This window comes from Eulemur rufifrons, chromosome 18 (genome assembly GCF_041146395.1).
Source record: "Eulemur rufifrons isolate Redbay chromosome 18, OSU_ERuf_1, whole genome shotgun sequence".
In the NCBI taxonomy this organism is placed as follows: Eukaryota; Metazoa; Chordata; class Mammalia; order Primates; family Lemuridae; genus Eulemur; species Eulemur rufifrons.
The window spans coordinates 29,930,405-29,947,107 of NC_091000.1; the positions used below are offsets into that span (position 1 = coordinate 29,930,405).

Genomic DNA, 16,703 nt, shown 5'->3' on the forward strand with positions numbered 1-16,703 from the left:
GGAGACTAAACATATTGTCTTCATCATAGCTTATTCTAGTCTATTTTTTCATATAGAAACTTGGAAAACAGCATACTATAGATAGTTCTTTCATTTTTAAGAAAGAAGCATGAAGTAAAGGGCCACTTAAATAATAATTTCTCCTTGGTGGAAGTATTTTAAGTTTCACCACCAAATATTTTAATGGATAATCAAATATAAATTCATATCAATCTGGCCCCAAACAGTCTGTTTGTTTTGATGACACTGGTTTGATAATCCCTGGCTATAACCCAAATTATACGTTTCCCTCACTGCCTTATTCCACCAGTCGTTAAGTACTTGCATGTGATGATTTCTCCAAAATGCCTCCCCAAATCATCCTTATTATATACCTGGCTATTTCCTTAGTTCAAGACTTAATTGTCTCTTAACAGGCTCTTAACTTGATCATTTTTCTCCAATTTTATTAGCCCTAGTAAAGCTGAAAGATCCATTTTGTTCCAGTGATGGCAAATGCCATATGTATACTAAACCTACTATTATTGTATCATTCTAGGTGTTGCACTACTCTAATTTACTTAATTAGGAATGAGAAAAAAAATTGCTTTAGAAAGATTAAATAACAGATGTAAGGCATATATAAAAAGTGGTAGAGCTGCAAATCAAAGCCAGGTCTGTTACCCTCAAAAATATATAGTTTTCACTATACCATAAAAGTCTTTTTATTTTGGCTATTAGAAAAAAAAATGTTGATTATCAGAGAGCTCTTAAGTATTTTAGCTTCTTTTATTACTTGTTGACACTTCAGGTTTTGATGATTTTTAAAATCACTACATATTTTTATATTCAAACTATTGACAGATATTCAGTAATCAAGAGCGAGCCGCTGTCTTAACTATGTTTTGTGATGCATTAACAGGATACTACAGACTGAGTCATTTATAGAAAACAGAAATTTATTGTCTCCCAGTTCTAGAGGCTGGGACGTCCAAGATCAGGGCACCGGTATCAGATGAGGGCCTTCTTAGTGCATCCTCATATGGCAGAAGTTGTAAGGGCAAGAGAAGACGGACGAGCCTTGTGTCCTCACATGGCAGAAGAGCAAAAGAGGACAAACTTATTCCTGAAAGCCCTTTTTATAATGGCATTAATCCATTCAAAAGGATAGAGCTCTCATTGCCTGAATACCTCCCATTAGGCCCATTAGGCCCCACCTCCCAACACTGTTACACTGGGTATTTTTTTTTTTTTTTTTTTTAAGATAGAGTCTTACTCTGTTGCCTGGGCTAGAGTGCCGTGGTGTCAGCCTAGCTCACAGCAACCTCCAACTCCTGGGCTCAAGCAATCCTTCTACCTCAGCCTCCCGAGTGGCTGGGACTACAGGCATGTGCCACAATGCCCAGCTAATTTTTCCTATATATGTTTAGCTTCCCAGCTAATTTCTTTCTATTTTTAGTAGACACAGGGTCTCGCTCTTGCTCAGGCTGGTCTTGAACTCCTGAGCTCAAAGGATCCACCAGCCTCGGCCTCCCAGAGTACTAGGATTACAGGCATGAGCCATCGCACTCGGCCTGTTACACTGGGTACTAAGTTTCCAACACATGAATTTTGGGGAACATATTCAGACCATAGCACTTTCTAACTGCCTTGGCCAATCAAGTTCAATTTTTTTTCAGTTCTTTCATTTGACATAATTTGTGGTGAATACAACCTAAATTAAAATTTTAGATATTTGACAAGGGTTATCAAATACAATGAAATTATACATCAAATAATTATAATCACCCTTAAACTTGCATATCAGCTACTTGTGTATATATGATTGGTATGCACAAACTAGAAAAGAATATAGTTTAACTTTTCTGATTATAAAATTTCAGACAGTTTAAAGCAGAATAGAGATTTCATTTTAATTCTTTTTAAACCACTTTATTGAGGTATAATTAACCTACAAAAAGTTGCATATATATATATATACAACTTGATGAGTTTGGAGATAAATATATACTTTTGAAATCATTAGCACAGTCTATGGCATACACCTATCCATCAGCTCCAAAAATTTCTTCTCACCCTGTTTATGTATTATCATTATTTATATGTGTGTGATAAGAACACAACAAAAGATTTACCCTTTTAGCCAAATTTTAAGTATGCATTACAGTATTGTTAACTATAGGTACTATACTGTCCAGTAGACCTCTAGGACTTACTCACCTTGCACAACTGAAACTTTGTACCCTTTAACTAACACCTCCCTTTTTCCTCCTCCCTAAAACCCTTAGCAATCACCATTATACTCTCTGCTTCTATGAGTTTGACTAGTATCTTGTAGTACATGTCCTTCTGGGTCTGGCTCATTTTTCTTAGCATAATGTCCTCTAGGTTCATTCGTGTTGTCTCAAATGTCAGGATTTTCTTCTTTATAAGGGTGAATAATGTTCCATTCTTTATACATAGCACAATTTCTTTATCCATTCATCCATCAATGGACATTTAGGTTGCTTCTAGGTCTTGGATACTGGTAATAATGCTGCAATGAATGTGGAAGTGCAGATACCTTTTCGAAATCCTGACTTTAATAATTTTAGATAAATACTCAGAAGTTGGAATGTTGGATCTTATGGTACTTCTATTTTAAATTTTTTGATGAACCTCCGTACTTTTTTCCAGAGTGCCTGCACCAATTTACATTTCCATCAACAGTGTACAAGAGTCCTTGCATTTCAATTTTTCTAACCCTGTAGCTACTACGTTGTGACAATGGCTACAAAACAGGGTGTCAGAATGAGTCTTTACATATCTCTGGGTACGTATGTTTATGTGTATGTTAATGTACTTAACATAAAGGATCTGATGCTGTACAGTAACCCTCGGCCACCTGGAAGATGGGTCCTAGGAGAATGATCACAGCATTTGTCATTCAAATAGGAAGACTTTTGAGAAGTGAGTGAGAGGCACCATTAACCATGATGCTGAGGCAACAGGCACAATTGGGGACTTTTGCTGGTAAACCAGGTCATATGGTTATGCAAGATATGCATGAAAATTGCTATAGCAATTACTTAAACAAAAGGGGAATTGACAAGAGTGTTTAAAAACATATTTTGTTGAGAAATGGCAAGGGATTATGTAGAATGGTAATCAATATGACACCATATTGGTCAGTGGGGACCTTATTCAGGTATGTTTATAAAAACCTATACATTTTTCCTTGACAAATGTTTCTTACAACTGAGTATATCAAAATACTCTACCACCTTCTACCTAACAAATCTTACTACATCATGCCTATAGGGAAGTGGGTATTTCTGTTGACAGTCACCAGTAAGTCAGAGAAACAATGTATCAGTCCACCTTGTGCTTTGGTTTCTTAAAATGGGTAAAAAATGAACCAGATTTTTTACCTTTATTTTTTTCTATTTCAAACAGTAGCATAATTGTTAACTATTACCCATCAATACTACTTAAGGGAACTGATGTTCATTTTGCATTTTCATTTCTGAATCAATCCAGGTACCACCTTCATAAAAAATTGCCCCAAAATACAGCAACAAAAATATCATAGTCTCTCTTTTAGTATTTAGGGTCATTACCAGCTTCAACTGTTTCATCTACATGTTTATATAATAAAGTTTTGAATTCTCTCAATAGTCAAGCTTTCTAAAGAAGTACTCACTCTAACATAATTTGCCATTTATAAAAGAATAATATATAATGATACCTTTCAAATGAGGGCTGTGTACATGCATTCTTTGCAGATGCAGATTTATTGGAACAAATTCTAATGTTTTTTCTCCTTTGCTGCTGCTGGATTTGAAAGAGGACCCTAGATCAAAAAAAAAAAAAAAAAAAAAAGATAGAACATTATTAGCAAATAAACAAATTGTGTGTGTTGAAGGATATATTTGACAAAAAAAGTTACAAGAATTTCAGAAAGAAAAAACATATTGTGTATTTATATGACCTGCTTCTCCTTTCAGAAACTCAATTTTTTTCTTTTTTATTTCAGCATATTATGGGGGTACAAATGTTTAGGTTACATATATTGCCCTTGTCCCACCCGAGTCAGAGCTTCAAGCGTGTCCATCCCCCAGACGGTGAGTACTGCACCCATTAGGTGTGAATATACCCCTCCTCTCCTTCCCTCTCCCATCTGCCTGACACCTGATGAATGTTACTACTATATGCGCACTTAAGTGTTGATCAGTTAAAACCAACTTGATAGGGAGTACATGTGGTGCTTGTTTCTCCATTCTTGTGGTACTTCACTTAGTAGAATGGGTTCCAGCTCTGTCCAGGATAATACAAGAGGTGCTAGATCACCATTTTTGTGGCTGAATAGAACTCTATGGTATACATATACCACATTTTATTAATCCACTCATGTATTGAGTGGATTAATAAAATTCAATTTTTTAAAAAATTTATATCCATTATTCTTACATTAATACCATATGATAGAAGAGGACAGTTTTTTTCCTTGTTTTAAGATATTAGAATGAGAAATAGGGTTTTTTTTAATTTTTTTTGAACTTTGGCTCTCCTATCTCCATAAAATAACGTTTATCATTTTTACACCACATGCATGAAATGCAATTCAGTTTGAGTGAGTAAAGTTGCTTTTCTCACCTGTTTCCTTGCTAAGTTCTGTCAGAATATCTTGGTACATATTCACCATTTGATCACAGTGAGTCAGGACATTTTTTCGTAGATTGTCCCAGTGTGGAGAAAGTTCACCAAGTTCTTTTAGTTCCTGGTTTCTGTTAAGAATAGAAAAGAGAAGAAACTATTTTTACCTTAAATCCATAGACACAGAATCCTTAATCAAGGTTGCCAAGTTAATAAAAAATTGTTTCACCATCCTTCTCAGGAAAGCTTTATGAGGTTATTAGGTTAAAAAGAAAAAAATATTAACACAAAGGAAAAATATGAGTATTTATACCATACAACCAAAAACCATTATGTCAATGGGCAAAAAAAAAAAAAAAAAAAAGGTTAAATTTCCTGATAAAATTTTCACAAAGATGGCAGACTTATCCTTAATATACAGGGAGAGCATTCAGTTAAAAAGCAAATACTAAAATCTCAAGAAAAATATGGCTAAATTCTAGGCTTCAACTATCCAAAATCAAAAAATGTGAGAAGGGCTGACTGTGTCTAATGGAAACAAGAGATACTCAGGTAACTCAATTTATATGTATTATAGCTGTAATTAAAAAAAAAAAAACCCTAAAGCCTAAATACTAAATAAAGGATATCGTCAGATATGGTTTTATTGGCTGCAGTTTCTCCTCCCACAAGGACCATTTAAGTAAATACTAGATGCATAAGTGCTGTCCCCTCTTTATCAAAAGGAAGAGCTAATCATGCCATTTAGGTTTTAATTATTGACTTTTACCCAAATCTCTACCCTTTAGCCAAGTTAATTTAAATCATCAGAATGCCTTTTTAAAATTATAGTGATAAATGGTCCAATATGCTGCTTAGTTAGATCTCTTATTCATTTCTGTAACCTTTTACCAACAACATTTTCATGAGGCTAATTTAACCAGTAATAATGAACCTTCTTTGCTATTTTGGCAGTGAAACATGCTAAATACCAAGCTAATAAATTCAGAAGATGTAGAATCCTTAACATTCTATTAAATGCAAGAATAATGAATGGTGTACGAAAATGTGACTTGTTTTCAAATGTTTGTAACTGCCTTTGTTTTGCTTCAATAGGAATGCAACATAGTATTGCTATATCTGATGTCTTCAAAATTTTTGTGAACACTAATCTTATTATTAATTTTTCCAAAAATTAGCTTTCATCACACAACATTCATGGGAGAAAAAGTAATTAAGCAGTAGACAATGAAAGTAAAAGGAGTTAATGACCAAAGGGGAGAAAGAGGGAAGGCTGAAGAACTGGGGAGGTGAATTCTCTGCACTCAAATGGCAGGATATTCAAATTTTGAGAAAAAAAACCAACAGCCACTAAAGTAAACAATTTCAAAAGCTTGATCTATCCAAGTCTAGAAGAACCTGAGCAGTTAGGTCAAATCTGAGTTAGATAACAAGTACGATAGGTCAACTTAACATGGAAAGTCTCAGGATTTTCTTGTACAGTTATAATGAAAATATTAGCTAAGTATTCCTGTTTAATACTAATGGATGCACCATGGGTTTATAATTTATATTTTGTCTAAATCTTTATGAGAAAGAATAATTAAAAGAGGGATGAGAAGGGAAGGGAGGAGGGGTGACAGTGAAGCCCCTGACTACACTGTGGGATACTGGGGTGGTGTACAGCCCCTTGCCTAAGAGAAGTTTGGCAAAATGTGGTCAGAAAGTTTAGTATTCTGAGAGAGCCAAGATGGCTGATTAGAGACATTGCTTGTTGGACCGTCCTGGCTAGAAGGTAGAATATTGGACTAAGGAAAGCAGAGAGGAGTTTGCAGCTTAGGTGTGGATCACAGATAAGGACAACAGAGACATCAGGGGACCCCATGGAGGAAAACTGTGAAGCTGAGAAAGAAGAAGATAGATCAAACCCAGAGAGACTCGGAGCCCAGTGAAAAGGTAAGGGTGGTTTCCCCTCCCCGACCTAGGTGCCTTCAGTGAACAGCGAGACACAAGGTATATTGAAGGTGCCTCCACCCTCCCCTGTGGTCCAATCTCTGCATGTTGCTTCACTGATATAAACAGCAAGCTGGCATTAGTGTTATATTTAAATAGTTACACATCTTTACTAAGCCTTTGGGGTGAATGGCAAAGGAGATTATTACCTGCATAAATGCATTTTTATTTATTTCAGAGAAAAATGGTTTTTAAAATACTCCTTCCCCACTTATAAACATTCTTATTTTATTCCCAGTAACAATAGCTTCTGTTTTCAAAAACTCTTTCAATCACTACTTTGCAACAACAAAATAATTCTTCCTGCAAAGCCCACCCTTCTGCTAAACACATACAATCTCATAAATTCACTGCTTTATTCTCACTACAATTCTGTCTCTAAAACAAATCTTTTAGCTTGTCTCCAACTCCTCCCAATTCTCCAAGAGTCCACAGGTAGACATGATAAGTTAGGAAGAAAAGACTATTGAAATATTAATAAGGTTAGGCCTCTTAACACATTAAACACTTTCTGTCACATATTACCATCTGTCCCATTTCCCTTTGCTACCTACAAAAAAAAAATAAAAGGCAAATCATATAAAATAAATCTCCAAAGGAGACAGATAATTGCTAGGGCCTAATTGAGAAATATCTAGTACTCTATAGATCTTGGCATTCCAAATGCAAAGTATGACATTCTTGATCTTAATGAAATATTCATACAGATCTCCGGAAATAACCTTATGAAGTACTTTTTATCTATATGGCTTATTTTTTCTTACTTTCTTTAAATGTTTCAAAACACATGCTTTGTCTTTGCCGTACAATTGCCAAGTTCCTGGAGGTTATTATGATCCTCTGAACTTTGCACAATGTAGGGGAACACACTACTAATCACATAACATGTTTGAAACACAAACCATAGAAGAACATAAAGAGAAAATGAGATTTAAAAAAAAAACACAGCTCTATGAAGAACGAAGAGAAGTAATTGGATACAAAATCAGTTGGAGAGGAACTAGAAGAAAAATAACCAAACCTGCTTTAAATTTTTTTCCATTATAGTGCATAAAACGTTGGTAAAAATATTAAATAGACAAACAGTTTTTAAATTCTGTTTTGTACACCCTTAGGGCTGTCGTGAGTACAGGGACTGGGGAGGGTGTTGGACAAAGCAGGGCAAGTAATGAACAGGCATCGGGCCCTTTCTCTTCCTCTGTCCACCCACCAGCTCCAAATGCATCACTTTAATTTGTATTGGAATTCTGTGTACAATTCTGTTTAGGAAAAAAAAAAAGTTTCCATAGCTAAAAGAAAAAATAAAAAGGTTTAAGACCATAAAAATAGAAAATAGTAAGAACAGGGGAAATTTTAGCTTCTATTTAAAGGTTCCATTTAAAACATAGCTTTAAAGCCCACTGATGATGTAGTCAAGGGAAGATTCCAACATGAGGCAGATGTGCTCTGAGCCTGTGAGCGGCAGAGACACTTGATTCAGCTTTTTGTCTGACCACAGTCCCTTACTCATGGGACGTGTTCCATATGTGTTTGTTGACTGACTGAATGAAAAGTCTGCTTGCAGATTGTTGTTCTGAGATTTTTTTAAAATTTGGGATAAAGTCAGAATATAGACTAACCTCAACGTGGTGTGCTGAGCTCTGCCTTAGCTGCAATGGAAAAATGAGACAGTGTTGAGTGCTCTAACCTTGTATGATGTATATGAGTGCTCTAACCAGGTCTGTAATCCTGGATCAGACAAGCCTTTCTTAGGGACAAAGATTTGAAAAGTTTATCTTCATAGGGCATTTAATACTGTAACAGTTAATTTTATAGGTCAACTCAGCTGATGGTGGCCAGATATTTGGTCAAACATTATTTTGGATGTTTCTGTGAGGGTGTTTTTGAACGAGATTAACATTTGCATTGATGAGCTGAGTTAAACAGGTTGCCTCCCTAAATGGGGTGGGCCTCATTCAATCAGGCAGAAGCCTGAGTGGAACAAAAAGGCTAACCCTTCTCCAAGGAAGAGAGAATTCTCCTACCTGACTGCCTTTGAACTGAGATTTTGGCTTTTTCTGCCTTTGGACTCAGACCAAAACACTGGCTCTTCCTGGGTCTCAAGCCTGCTGGTCTTTGGACAAGAACTACACCACTGGCTCTACTGGCTCTCCAGCCTGCCAGCTCACCTTACAGATTGTGGGATATGTCAGCTTCCAAAATCACATGAGCCAATTCCTTATAAAAAATCATATATATGCACACATATGTATATGTACACATATACACATATGTATACATGCACACATATGTATACATATATACACACACATATATATATACATATACACACACACATATATATATATTGTTTTTCTGTAGAACCCCGACTAATACACAAACTATGGAGGAATCCCATCATGAAGATTTCTCTCTGCTTGGTGCATAAGAACCCGGGGTAGAAGAGGGGGCAGTGGTGGTGAGAGGGGAATGGAAGGGAACATCTGAAATATAGTTTAGGTTCTTTCATGGCCTTTTATTCCTCCCATCCCATCTTACAAATACTTTTCTGACTTTTTAAAAAGAAAAATGACTATAAAGACGTTCAACTTGCCTAAGGGACACACTCAAGAAATCTTTTTAGTTCTGAGACCAAAGCTCTACATGTAAGCACTTAGTTTATTAGAAGTGTGAACCCAGAATAATAAACTTTAAAAATCTGGGTATATAAATTCACAAATTTTTGAAATTATGAAAAGCAATTATTGTAATAAAGAGTACATGAGAATAATAGTTAATTCATTTATAAAAATATAGTAAGACCAAATAGCCTGATAAAAATTTATATACCAAAGGATATAGCTCAATAAGAAAGATATAAAATGTTATTTGAGATTGTTATAATTTAAGTAAATAGAACTATTTTCCCAAAATGAGCTCTGTAATACCATTTTATAGAATAAAAATAGCTACACAATTTAAATAGAGCCTCTTGGTAGTTATCACACAGTAAAACTACACGTGGTGTGCACGGGTGGAAAGTTTAACAGCCAACCTGCTTTTATTCATTAAGCAAAATTAGAGCTTAAATCAAACTTAAAAGAAGTCATAAAAAATTTATCCACTAGGGGAAAAATTAAATACTAAATTGTCAGTGAAGAATAGACCCCATAAATGACTAGTGGGTGGCTTCAATTTCATAAAGTGGTTGGGTGACACCATAAAACTGAGCAAAGTTCAACTGGATGTCAAGTTTCACAGTATTTTCAGGTCACAACTCAAAATGCCTGCGCTTTAACCCATACCTGGATTAAAAACCACATTCATAAATCACAGGCCTATCTTTTTTTAAATTTATTTTTATAAATGACAATGTAGTTAATGTTGCAATCCATGAGCCACTATTTCACTGAAAAACAAATGGATATTCTGAGTGGTCATTCACTCTGATTTTCACTTGAAGTTAAAATAAGTGCTTATTACACTACACACTCAATAAAGCTTCAACTTATATGCAAGGACTAAGAATTGGAACACAGTTATTACAGGTTTTAGTCGTAATCACAGAATCTGTATCTGATAAACAGCCAGATTCCATAATTTAATTTTATGTAACTGCATTAGAAAAAATGAGGAACAATAAGTATATCTACGACTGAGAGACTATTTGCTGTTTCTGATAAAATTGAATTGGTGTTTGTTTATTTCTAAATAACATCTTGCTTACCTTTGGTAGTTTGTTTTAAAGTTATGAAACAAGGGCAATATTTTTTAATATTTTAAACCTCAGTGCTCCACTTATGTTTAAAGCAGGGGTATGCTGCATTGTGTGACGATTTCTCCCAAATCCACATGTATTAACTACATGCCTTTTCATTCTAAGTAGCCAAGAAAATTATGACCTGTACTTGAAAGGCTGGTAAAGTAAGAACATGTGCTAGCACTCTCACCAGCTTTTTTTAAAAAAAATTATTATTCATGCCCACACTTTCAGAAGTTGCAAACATTTGTGTATATCATCCCTTCAAATTCCTACCCCTGGACCTACAGGGAGGATGTTGCCCAGTTAAGTTGCATAGGTAGATGGAATTCAGGAGGCCCCATTGGATATTCTATACCACACTTATCTGGTTCTTGGACAGCATAAAACTTTCTAGGTGTCAATTCTTATCTCTCCCTTTTGATAATCAGGGTTAATTTTGCATAGAATATATCTCTTCATTTGACTTTCACAACAATCCTCGAAGATCATTGTTCCAGAGCTGCACTAAACAAAATAAAAAATTCAGTCACACTAGGCACATTTCAAATGCTCAATAGCCACATGGCTATCATATGGGGCAGGGCAGTACAGAACATTTTCATCATCATGGAAAGTTCTATTGGACAATATTGCTCTAGACAAATGAGAAGAATATGACTGTGAAGTGAAGTGACTTATTCGATGCCACATTGCTAGCAAATGGCAGAATCAAAACTTGTACCCAGGTCTTGTGAATGCTAATCTTGTTATCTTTTTTTATTTTCATTCTTGGTGAGTCAGTTTCTCCTAAGAAAGCATCCCTGAATAAGGAGGACAATATTGGAGTCTCTACCTGAGGGACTCATCTGAAGGTATTAATAACTTCTATCCAGTTCAAGAGAGTTAGCTCAAATATTTTCCTGGAGTATGCATTAGACAGACAGTCTTGGCCATACTAACTGCTGGAATGTCAATTGACATAACAAAATTTTTATTTATTTTCTATTTATTTAACAAATATTTATGTAGTGCTTATTCTATGCCAAGTACTGTTCTGACCACTTTACAAATATCCACTCATTCACTATTCATAGCAACTCATTGAAGTAGGAACAATTAAGATCATCCTTATTTTATACACAAGGAAATTGAGGTGCAGAGCAGTTAAGAAATGCACGCACGGTCACCCACCTAGTGAGTAGCAGAGCTGGCATTAAGCCCAGGCATTTTGGCTTTGGAGCCAGTATAAGTTTGCTAAGACTGCCATAACAAAATATCACAGACCAAGTTGGTGGCTTAAATAACAGAAATTTATTTTCAAAGAGTTCTGGAGGCTACAAATTCAAGATCAAGGTGTTAGCAGGTTTGGTTTTGTCTGAGGCCTCTCTCCTTGGCTTGCAGATAATCAACTATTCACTGTCCTCACATTGTCTTTCCTCTGTGTACATCCCCATGCCCCCTCCCTGTCTCTGTGTGTGTCCAAATTTCCTGTTTTATATGGACATCAGCCAGACTGGATGAGGGCCCACCCTGAAGGCCTCTTTTAAATGTAATCACCTCTTTAAAGGTCCTAGCTCCAAATACAGTCACATCTTGTAGTACTGGAGTTAGCGCTTCGACATATGACTTGGAGGCAGGAGGGCATAATTCAGCCCAAAATAGAGCCCAAGCTTTAAACTGCTATGCTATGTGTATGTTCTATTAGAAACATAACACCATCTCTCTGTCATTAGAAACTTCAGCGTAGAACATATATCTTGACACTACCAACTTGGGGAAAACACAAAGCAAAATGAGCACAAACTTCTATCCTGTCCATAAGGGTAAAGTGGAAAGTTTGATGTCAGTCTTTTCATTTTCCACATTAAATTCTAATGGGCCAGAAGACAGGAGGTTTTTATGTTCTTATAGCTCTTCTCTTTAAAGTTATAAATGCCACTGCTATTTATTTTAGATCAGCCCTGTCCAAGAGAACTCTCTGTGAATTTGGAGATGTTCTATATCTGTGCTATATAATATGCTAGCTACTAGGCACATGTAGCCTTTTGGTACTTGAAATGTAACCAGAGTGAATGAGAAACCAAATTTTTAATGTCACTTAATTTTAACAAATTTAAACATGTTTAGATAGCCACATGTACTAAGTGACTATGGTATTGGAAAACATAGTCCTAGATAGTTCAACTAAGAGCCAATGAGGTTTTCTTTTTTCTTTTAAAACTGGTGCTTACTCGCTGTTTTCTATACCAAGGACTTATACTCATCTATTCAGTTAGGTAGACCAGAATGCTTGAGTCTTCCTGATACCTTACCTCTAAATGTAATCCACCACCAAGTCCTGTTGATTTAGCTCCTTTAAAAAGCTCATATTTGTGTATGTTTTCCATTTCCTCCACCACCACCCTCATCATAAACCTAGGCAACCACAACGCTTTTCCCTCCACACTTTCTCCCATTTTCTAAATGGAATCATGTTGCCCAAAATTTCAGTTGTTCTTAGGGGAAATATTACGGTATTGAGTGCTTGTTATATGCTAGGTATTGTGCTAAATTCTAGGAATAATACAAACAACACAATTGACAAGTTTTTCCATTTATGCTGCCCAGAAGGCTCTAACTAATCTGGAGCCTGCCTATCATTCCAAAAGCAATGTCTCAGCTCCAAACCCACCAGCTCTGTGGACAGAAGGCCTGCCTTTGCTTTGCCTGCTTATCTGTCCTTTGGGAATTTGTGGCACAGGAGAGTGAACAAACGTATGATGTGTGCTAGGTTAGTAAGACAAAGGAGATTAAAATAAATTACAGACTCAGATTTGTTTCTCAGATGCTACCGGCTCTCAGCTGACATGAGAAATGACAATAATAATAGCTCTGATATATTGAGTGTTTACTGTGTACATGATTCTTTACATAAATGGTTTCCACATATTAAAGGTATATATGTCTATGCACCAGATGTTTTTCCTCAATAGTTCATTTTAAATCTCACAATAACCATGTGTATGTATTATTTAGTCCCTTTTTTTAAAGTTGAGGAAATGAAAGATTAGAGCAGTTAGGTAAATTATGCCGTGTCACATAGCTATTAACTGGGGTTGGTGGAGACAAGTTTCAAACCTAGGGCTGTACCACACACATACACACACACACCACCCCCTAAACCTTATAATCTTAGTGCTAAACTCTCATGGTTGCTCATTTAATTACTACAGTAGCCCTGAAAGATAAATGATGATGTTATAATCAAAAAAGTATTTTAAAAAATCAGGAAATTAAGAGATTAAGTAATTTTCTATAAATTTTAAGTGTGTAGTATGTGGTAGATATAGATTCTGAGCTGAGGTCTATAAGGATTCCAATTCTGTGCTTTTATCATTACAACACACTCTCCCCTACTCGATCCATTTGAAACAAAGAATTTTGGCACAATAGAAAGAAGTGTGCTTCTGAACGAGTTTTGCATTCTTCTTTCCTGTGAGGATATTTTAATACCCCAAAAGTAAAATAAAATGCATATTCCTACTGCCAGTGTGATACTAAGTGCTCTGCAGGATCTCTCATTAAATGATACCAAGAATCCATAACAATGAACTTAACAGCACACAGCATCTGCCTCAATACTAGGAGTTGGTAGAGCAAATTCACTTTACGTGACAAACACCGTACCACATGGTATTCTTATTGTGCAACAATACTGCATAAAGAAAAAAATGAATAGAAAAAATAACATTAATCAGGTATGAGTCAACAGTAGAGTCCTGATGTTACATTTTTTATGCATCTTTTCAGATGCTTAAAACTCTCAGAGACAGCAAACGAGAGAGAGAGAGAGAGAGAGAGAGAGAGAGAAACACAAAGAGAAACAGAGAAAGAGACAGAAAACTACAAAAACATCTATGAGGTTTATTTGATATATGTGAGATTACACAGAGTAGCTGGCTCCCTATTGCTTTTCCCACTAATCAATGTTTTTTTAAGTCAGTAAAGATTTTCAGTGTGCCTTTGTTTTATCCAAGTATTCAAATGTCAACAGACATCCCAAAAGGCATGTGCTTTAGCCATGCCAAAGAAAACAAGGACTAAGATGAAGCTGGAAAATTAGACATAAGATCATGCTTGCCTTATAGGTCAGGGGAAGGGAAAACTCTGTCTGGTAATAACTAGATTTTGAAAAAAGTACAAAAACCACATCTTAGAATGTCGAATCATGTTAAATGGGTAGGCTAAGTCACTATACACTAAAATCCTACTGTATATCTTTTTGCATAGGGAGGATGTTTTTGAAATAGAATTTACCTGGCTATACCTGACTGTATAATTTTTAACATATACTTTAAATATTTTTAAAAGGAGTTCTTGAAGTGCTGTCATCTTGAAATAAATATTTCAAAATATTTATTTTAAAGAAAGAACCGTATATTAAATGATAACCACAAAAATGCTTTAAGATAAGGTACAAAGTCAGAAAATTAAATATCTTCTGTCTCTTGGAATAGCTATTCTGCTTAGAAAACCAATTCAATAGTACAGGAAAATATTTAAGTAAATGTGTAGAATATGTCTCTCTAACATATTCTCTTGTGTGGCAACTATGATGTCAAAGCTGGGATTTAAAAAAATCTTACTGGCCATTTTTTTCATGTATAATAATATACTATTAATATGTTTGAAAAATAGATTTAGGATACAGATACATATCTATATAGATATAATTGTCATAGTTCTAAAATATAGAATATTTGAAATATTTAGTGATGAACAAAATATACATGATTATCATTGACACAAAATATTTTCTCACCATGAGTCTAGTATATGCTCAATATTTTAAGATTGTGATATACAAGACAAAGCATGTATATTCCTTCAAAGAAGTGGCCCATAAAACTTTAAAGTTTGTATCTCCCAAACTCTACCATACTTTATACTAAAGTATTTGGTTCATTTTTTAATATATTTTGTTTATAAGATTTTTCCTTTTGCATAATACACACAAATATATCTATCTGTTTTATATGGAATTTTAAAAAGGCTTCAAGTTAAGAATATGAAATATTCTTATTCTTTCCTCTAAACTCCCAACAGTATACGCTAGAAATTTTCTCCCCCTCTTCATCCCTTAATGATAAAAATTAATGTTTTTAATGATAAAAACTGTGTCTAAAAATGGAAGGAAGCAGGAGAAAAAGAGAAAAATAAAATGTGATATAAATGAAATTAATTTTTTCCTGGGGAAGAATTATTGATAATAAGGTTCATTTTCACTGAAATATTTCTAGGTGCTTCCTTAAAACACTTTGTACCTTTTATGGACTTAGAAATGTATACTTTTTTGATAAAGCCAATACTATATGGCAACCAGAATCTCTAATCTAAACATATACATGTGCATACCATAATATAATACCACATTTTTAGCTGTCATTGTGCTTAAGTTATACAGGTACCATCATTTTGTCTAGTAACTAACATATTTCAATGTAGACTGAGTACAGAAAACCTTTGAAATAGTACAAAATTTGAAGAAAATACTCAACATAAACAAAATATATGGCAACATTAAAACAAACTGTAAAAATTTTACTGGTGGTAGTTTGGCAAGACCTACATAACTTGTCTGCACTCAACCCAAGCTTGAAGGACTGTAAAGCTTAAAGCACTATAAACACAAGCAAACACACTCACAAATAAATATAAACACACAAAAACTTTAAATATAAATAGGATCTCTGAGCTGTTCTCAACATGTCACTCTCTTCTTTTCACTGCAATTACTCCGTAATAAACCAGTTGCCATTTCCCCTATCCCTCAATTATGCTAGATCAAAGAAGTAGTTTGCTTTTCAATACCAAATCCCTATGTATCATGATTGTGGAAAAATTTATGAAACTTCTCAAAAAGAAGATGGTATGCTGAGTATTTGTAAACAGAACTATTTGCCTCTCTTCCCCTCCCATAATTCCAGTATAATTTCTCAAGAGGTTAAATAACAATACTGTCTCCAGAAAACTCCTACTGCACTTCTGCATTTTATGATATTTTCAATTAGATTGTGTGAGCCTGAAACATGAGTCATGAATTTTGGAAAAAAAATAAAATTGTAGGCAGAAGAACCATTAGTCAACTCTTGCACTATCTCAGGTGGTTTAATTAGAGCAGGGGGACCATGATATAAAAATTAAATGGATCTGGGAGAAATTGTGGAATTAGAATGGTCAGAAATTGATGCTTGAAGTTGAAGGTGGGTCAATGTAGTGAGATAAGACAAAAGGATACCTTCTACATTTCTGCACTGAACTGCTGGGTGAGCAGAGGCTAGTATTGTTGACTGAAATAGGAACTAATTGATGAAGAATGATTTTGAAAGGAGAGATG

The 16,703-nt window shown here is 34.9% G+C and overlaps 1 protein-coding gene across 6 annotated transcripts in view; it reads right to left on the reverse strand.

Annotated features, from left to right (window-relative positions):
• The window catches only part of INPP4B (inositol polyphosphate-4-phosphatase type II B), a 336,633-nt gene that overhangs the window by 141,786 nt on the left and 178,144 nt on the right, over nt 1–16,703 (reverse strand). For all 6 annotated transcript variants that reach the window (XM_069492955.1, XM_069492951.1, XM_069492953.1 and 3 more), the window contains 2 exons: nt 4,615–4,745; nt 3,707–3,811 (listed from right to left, as the gene is read on the reverse strand). In XM_069492955.1, the coding sequence (XP_069349056.1) occupies nt 3,707–3,811; nt 4,615–4,745 (236 nt within the window). The remainder of the gene's footprint in view (nt 1–3,706; nt 3,812–4,614; nt 4,746–16,703) is intronic.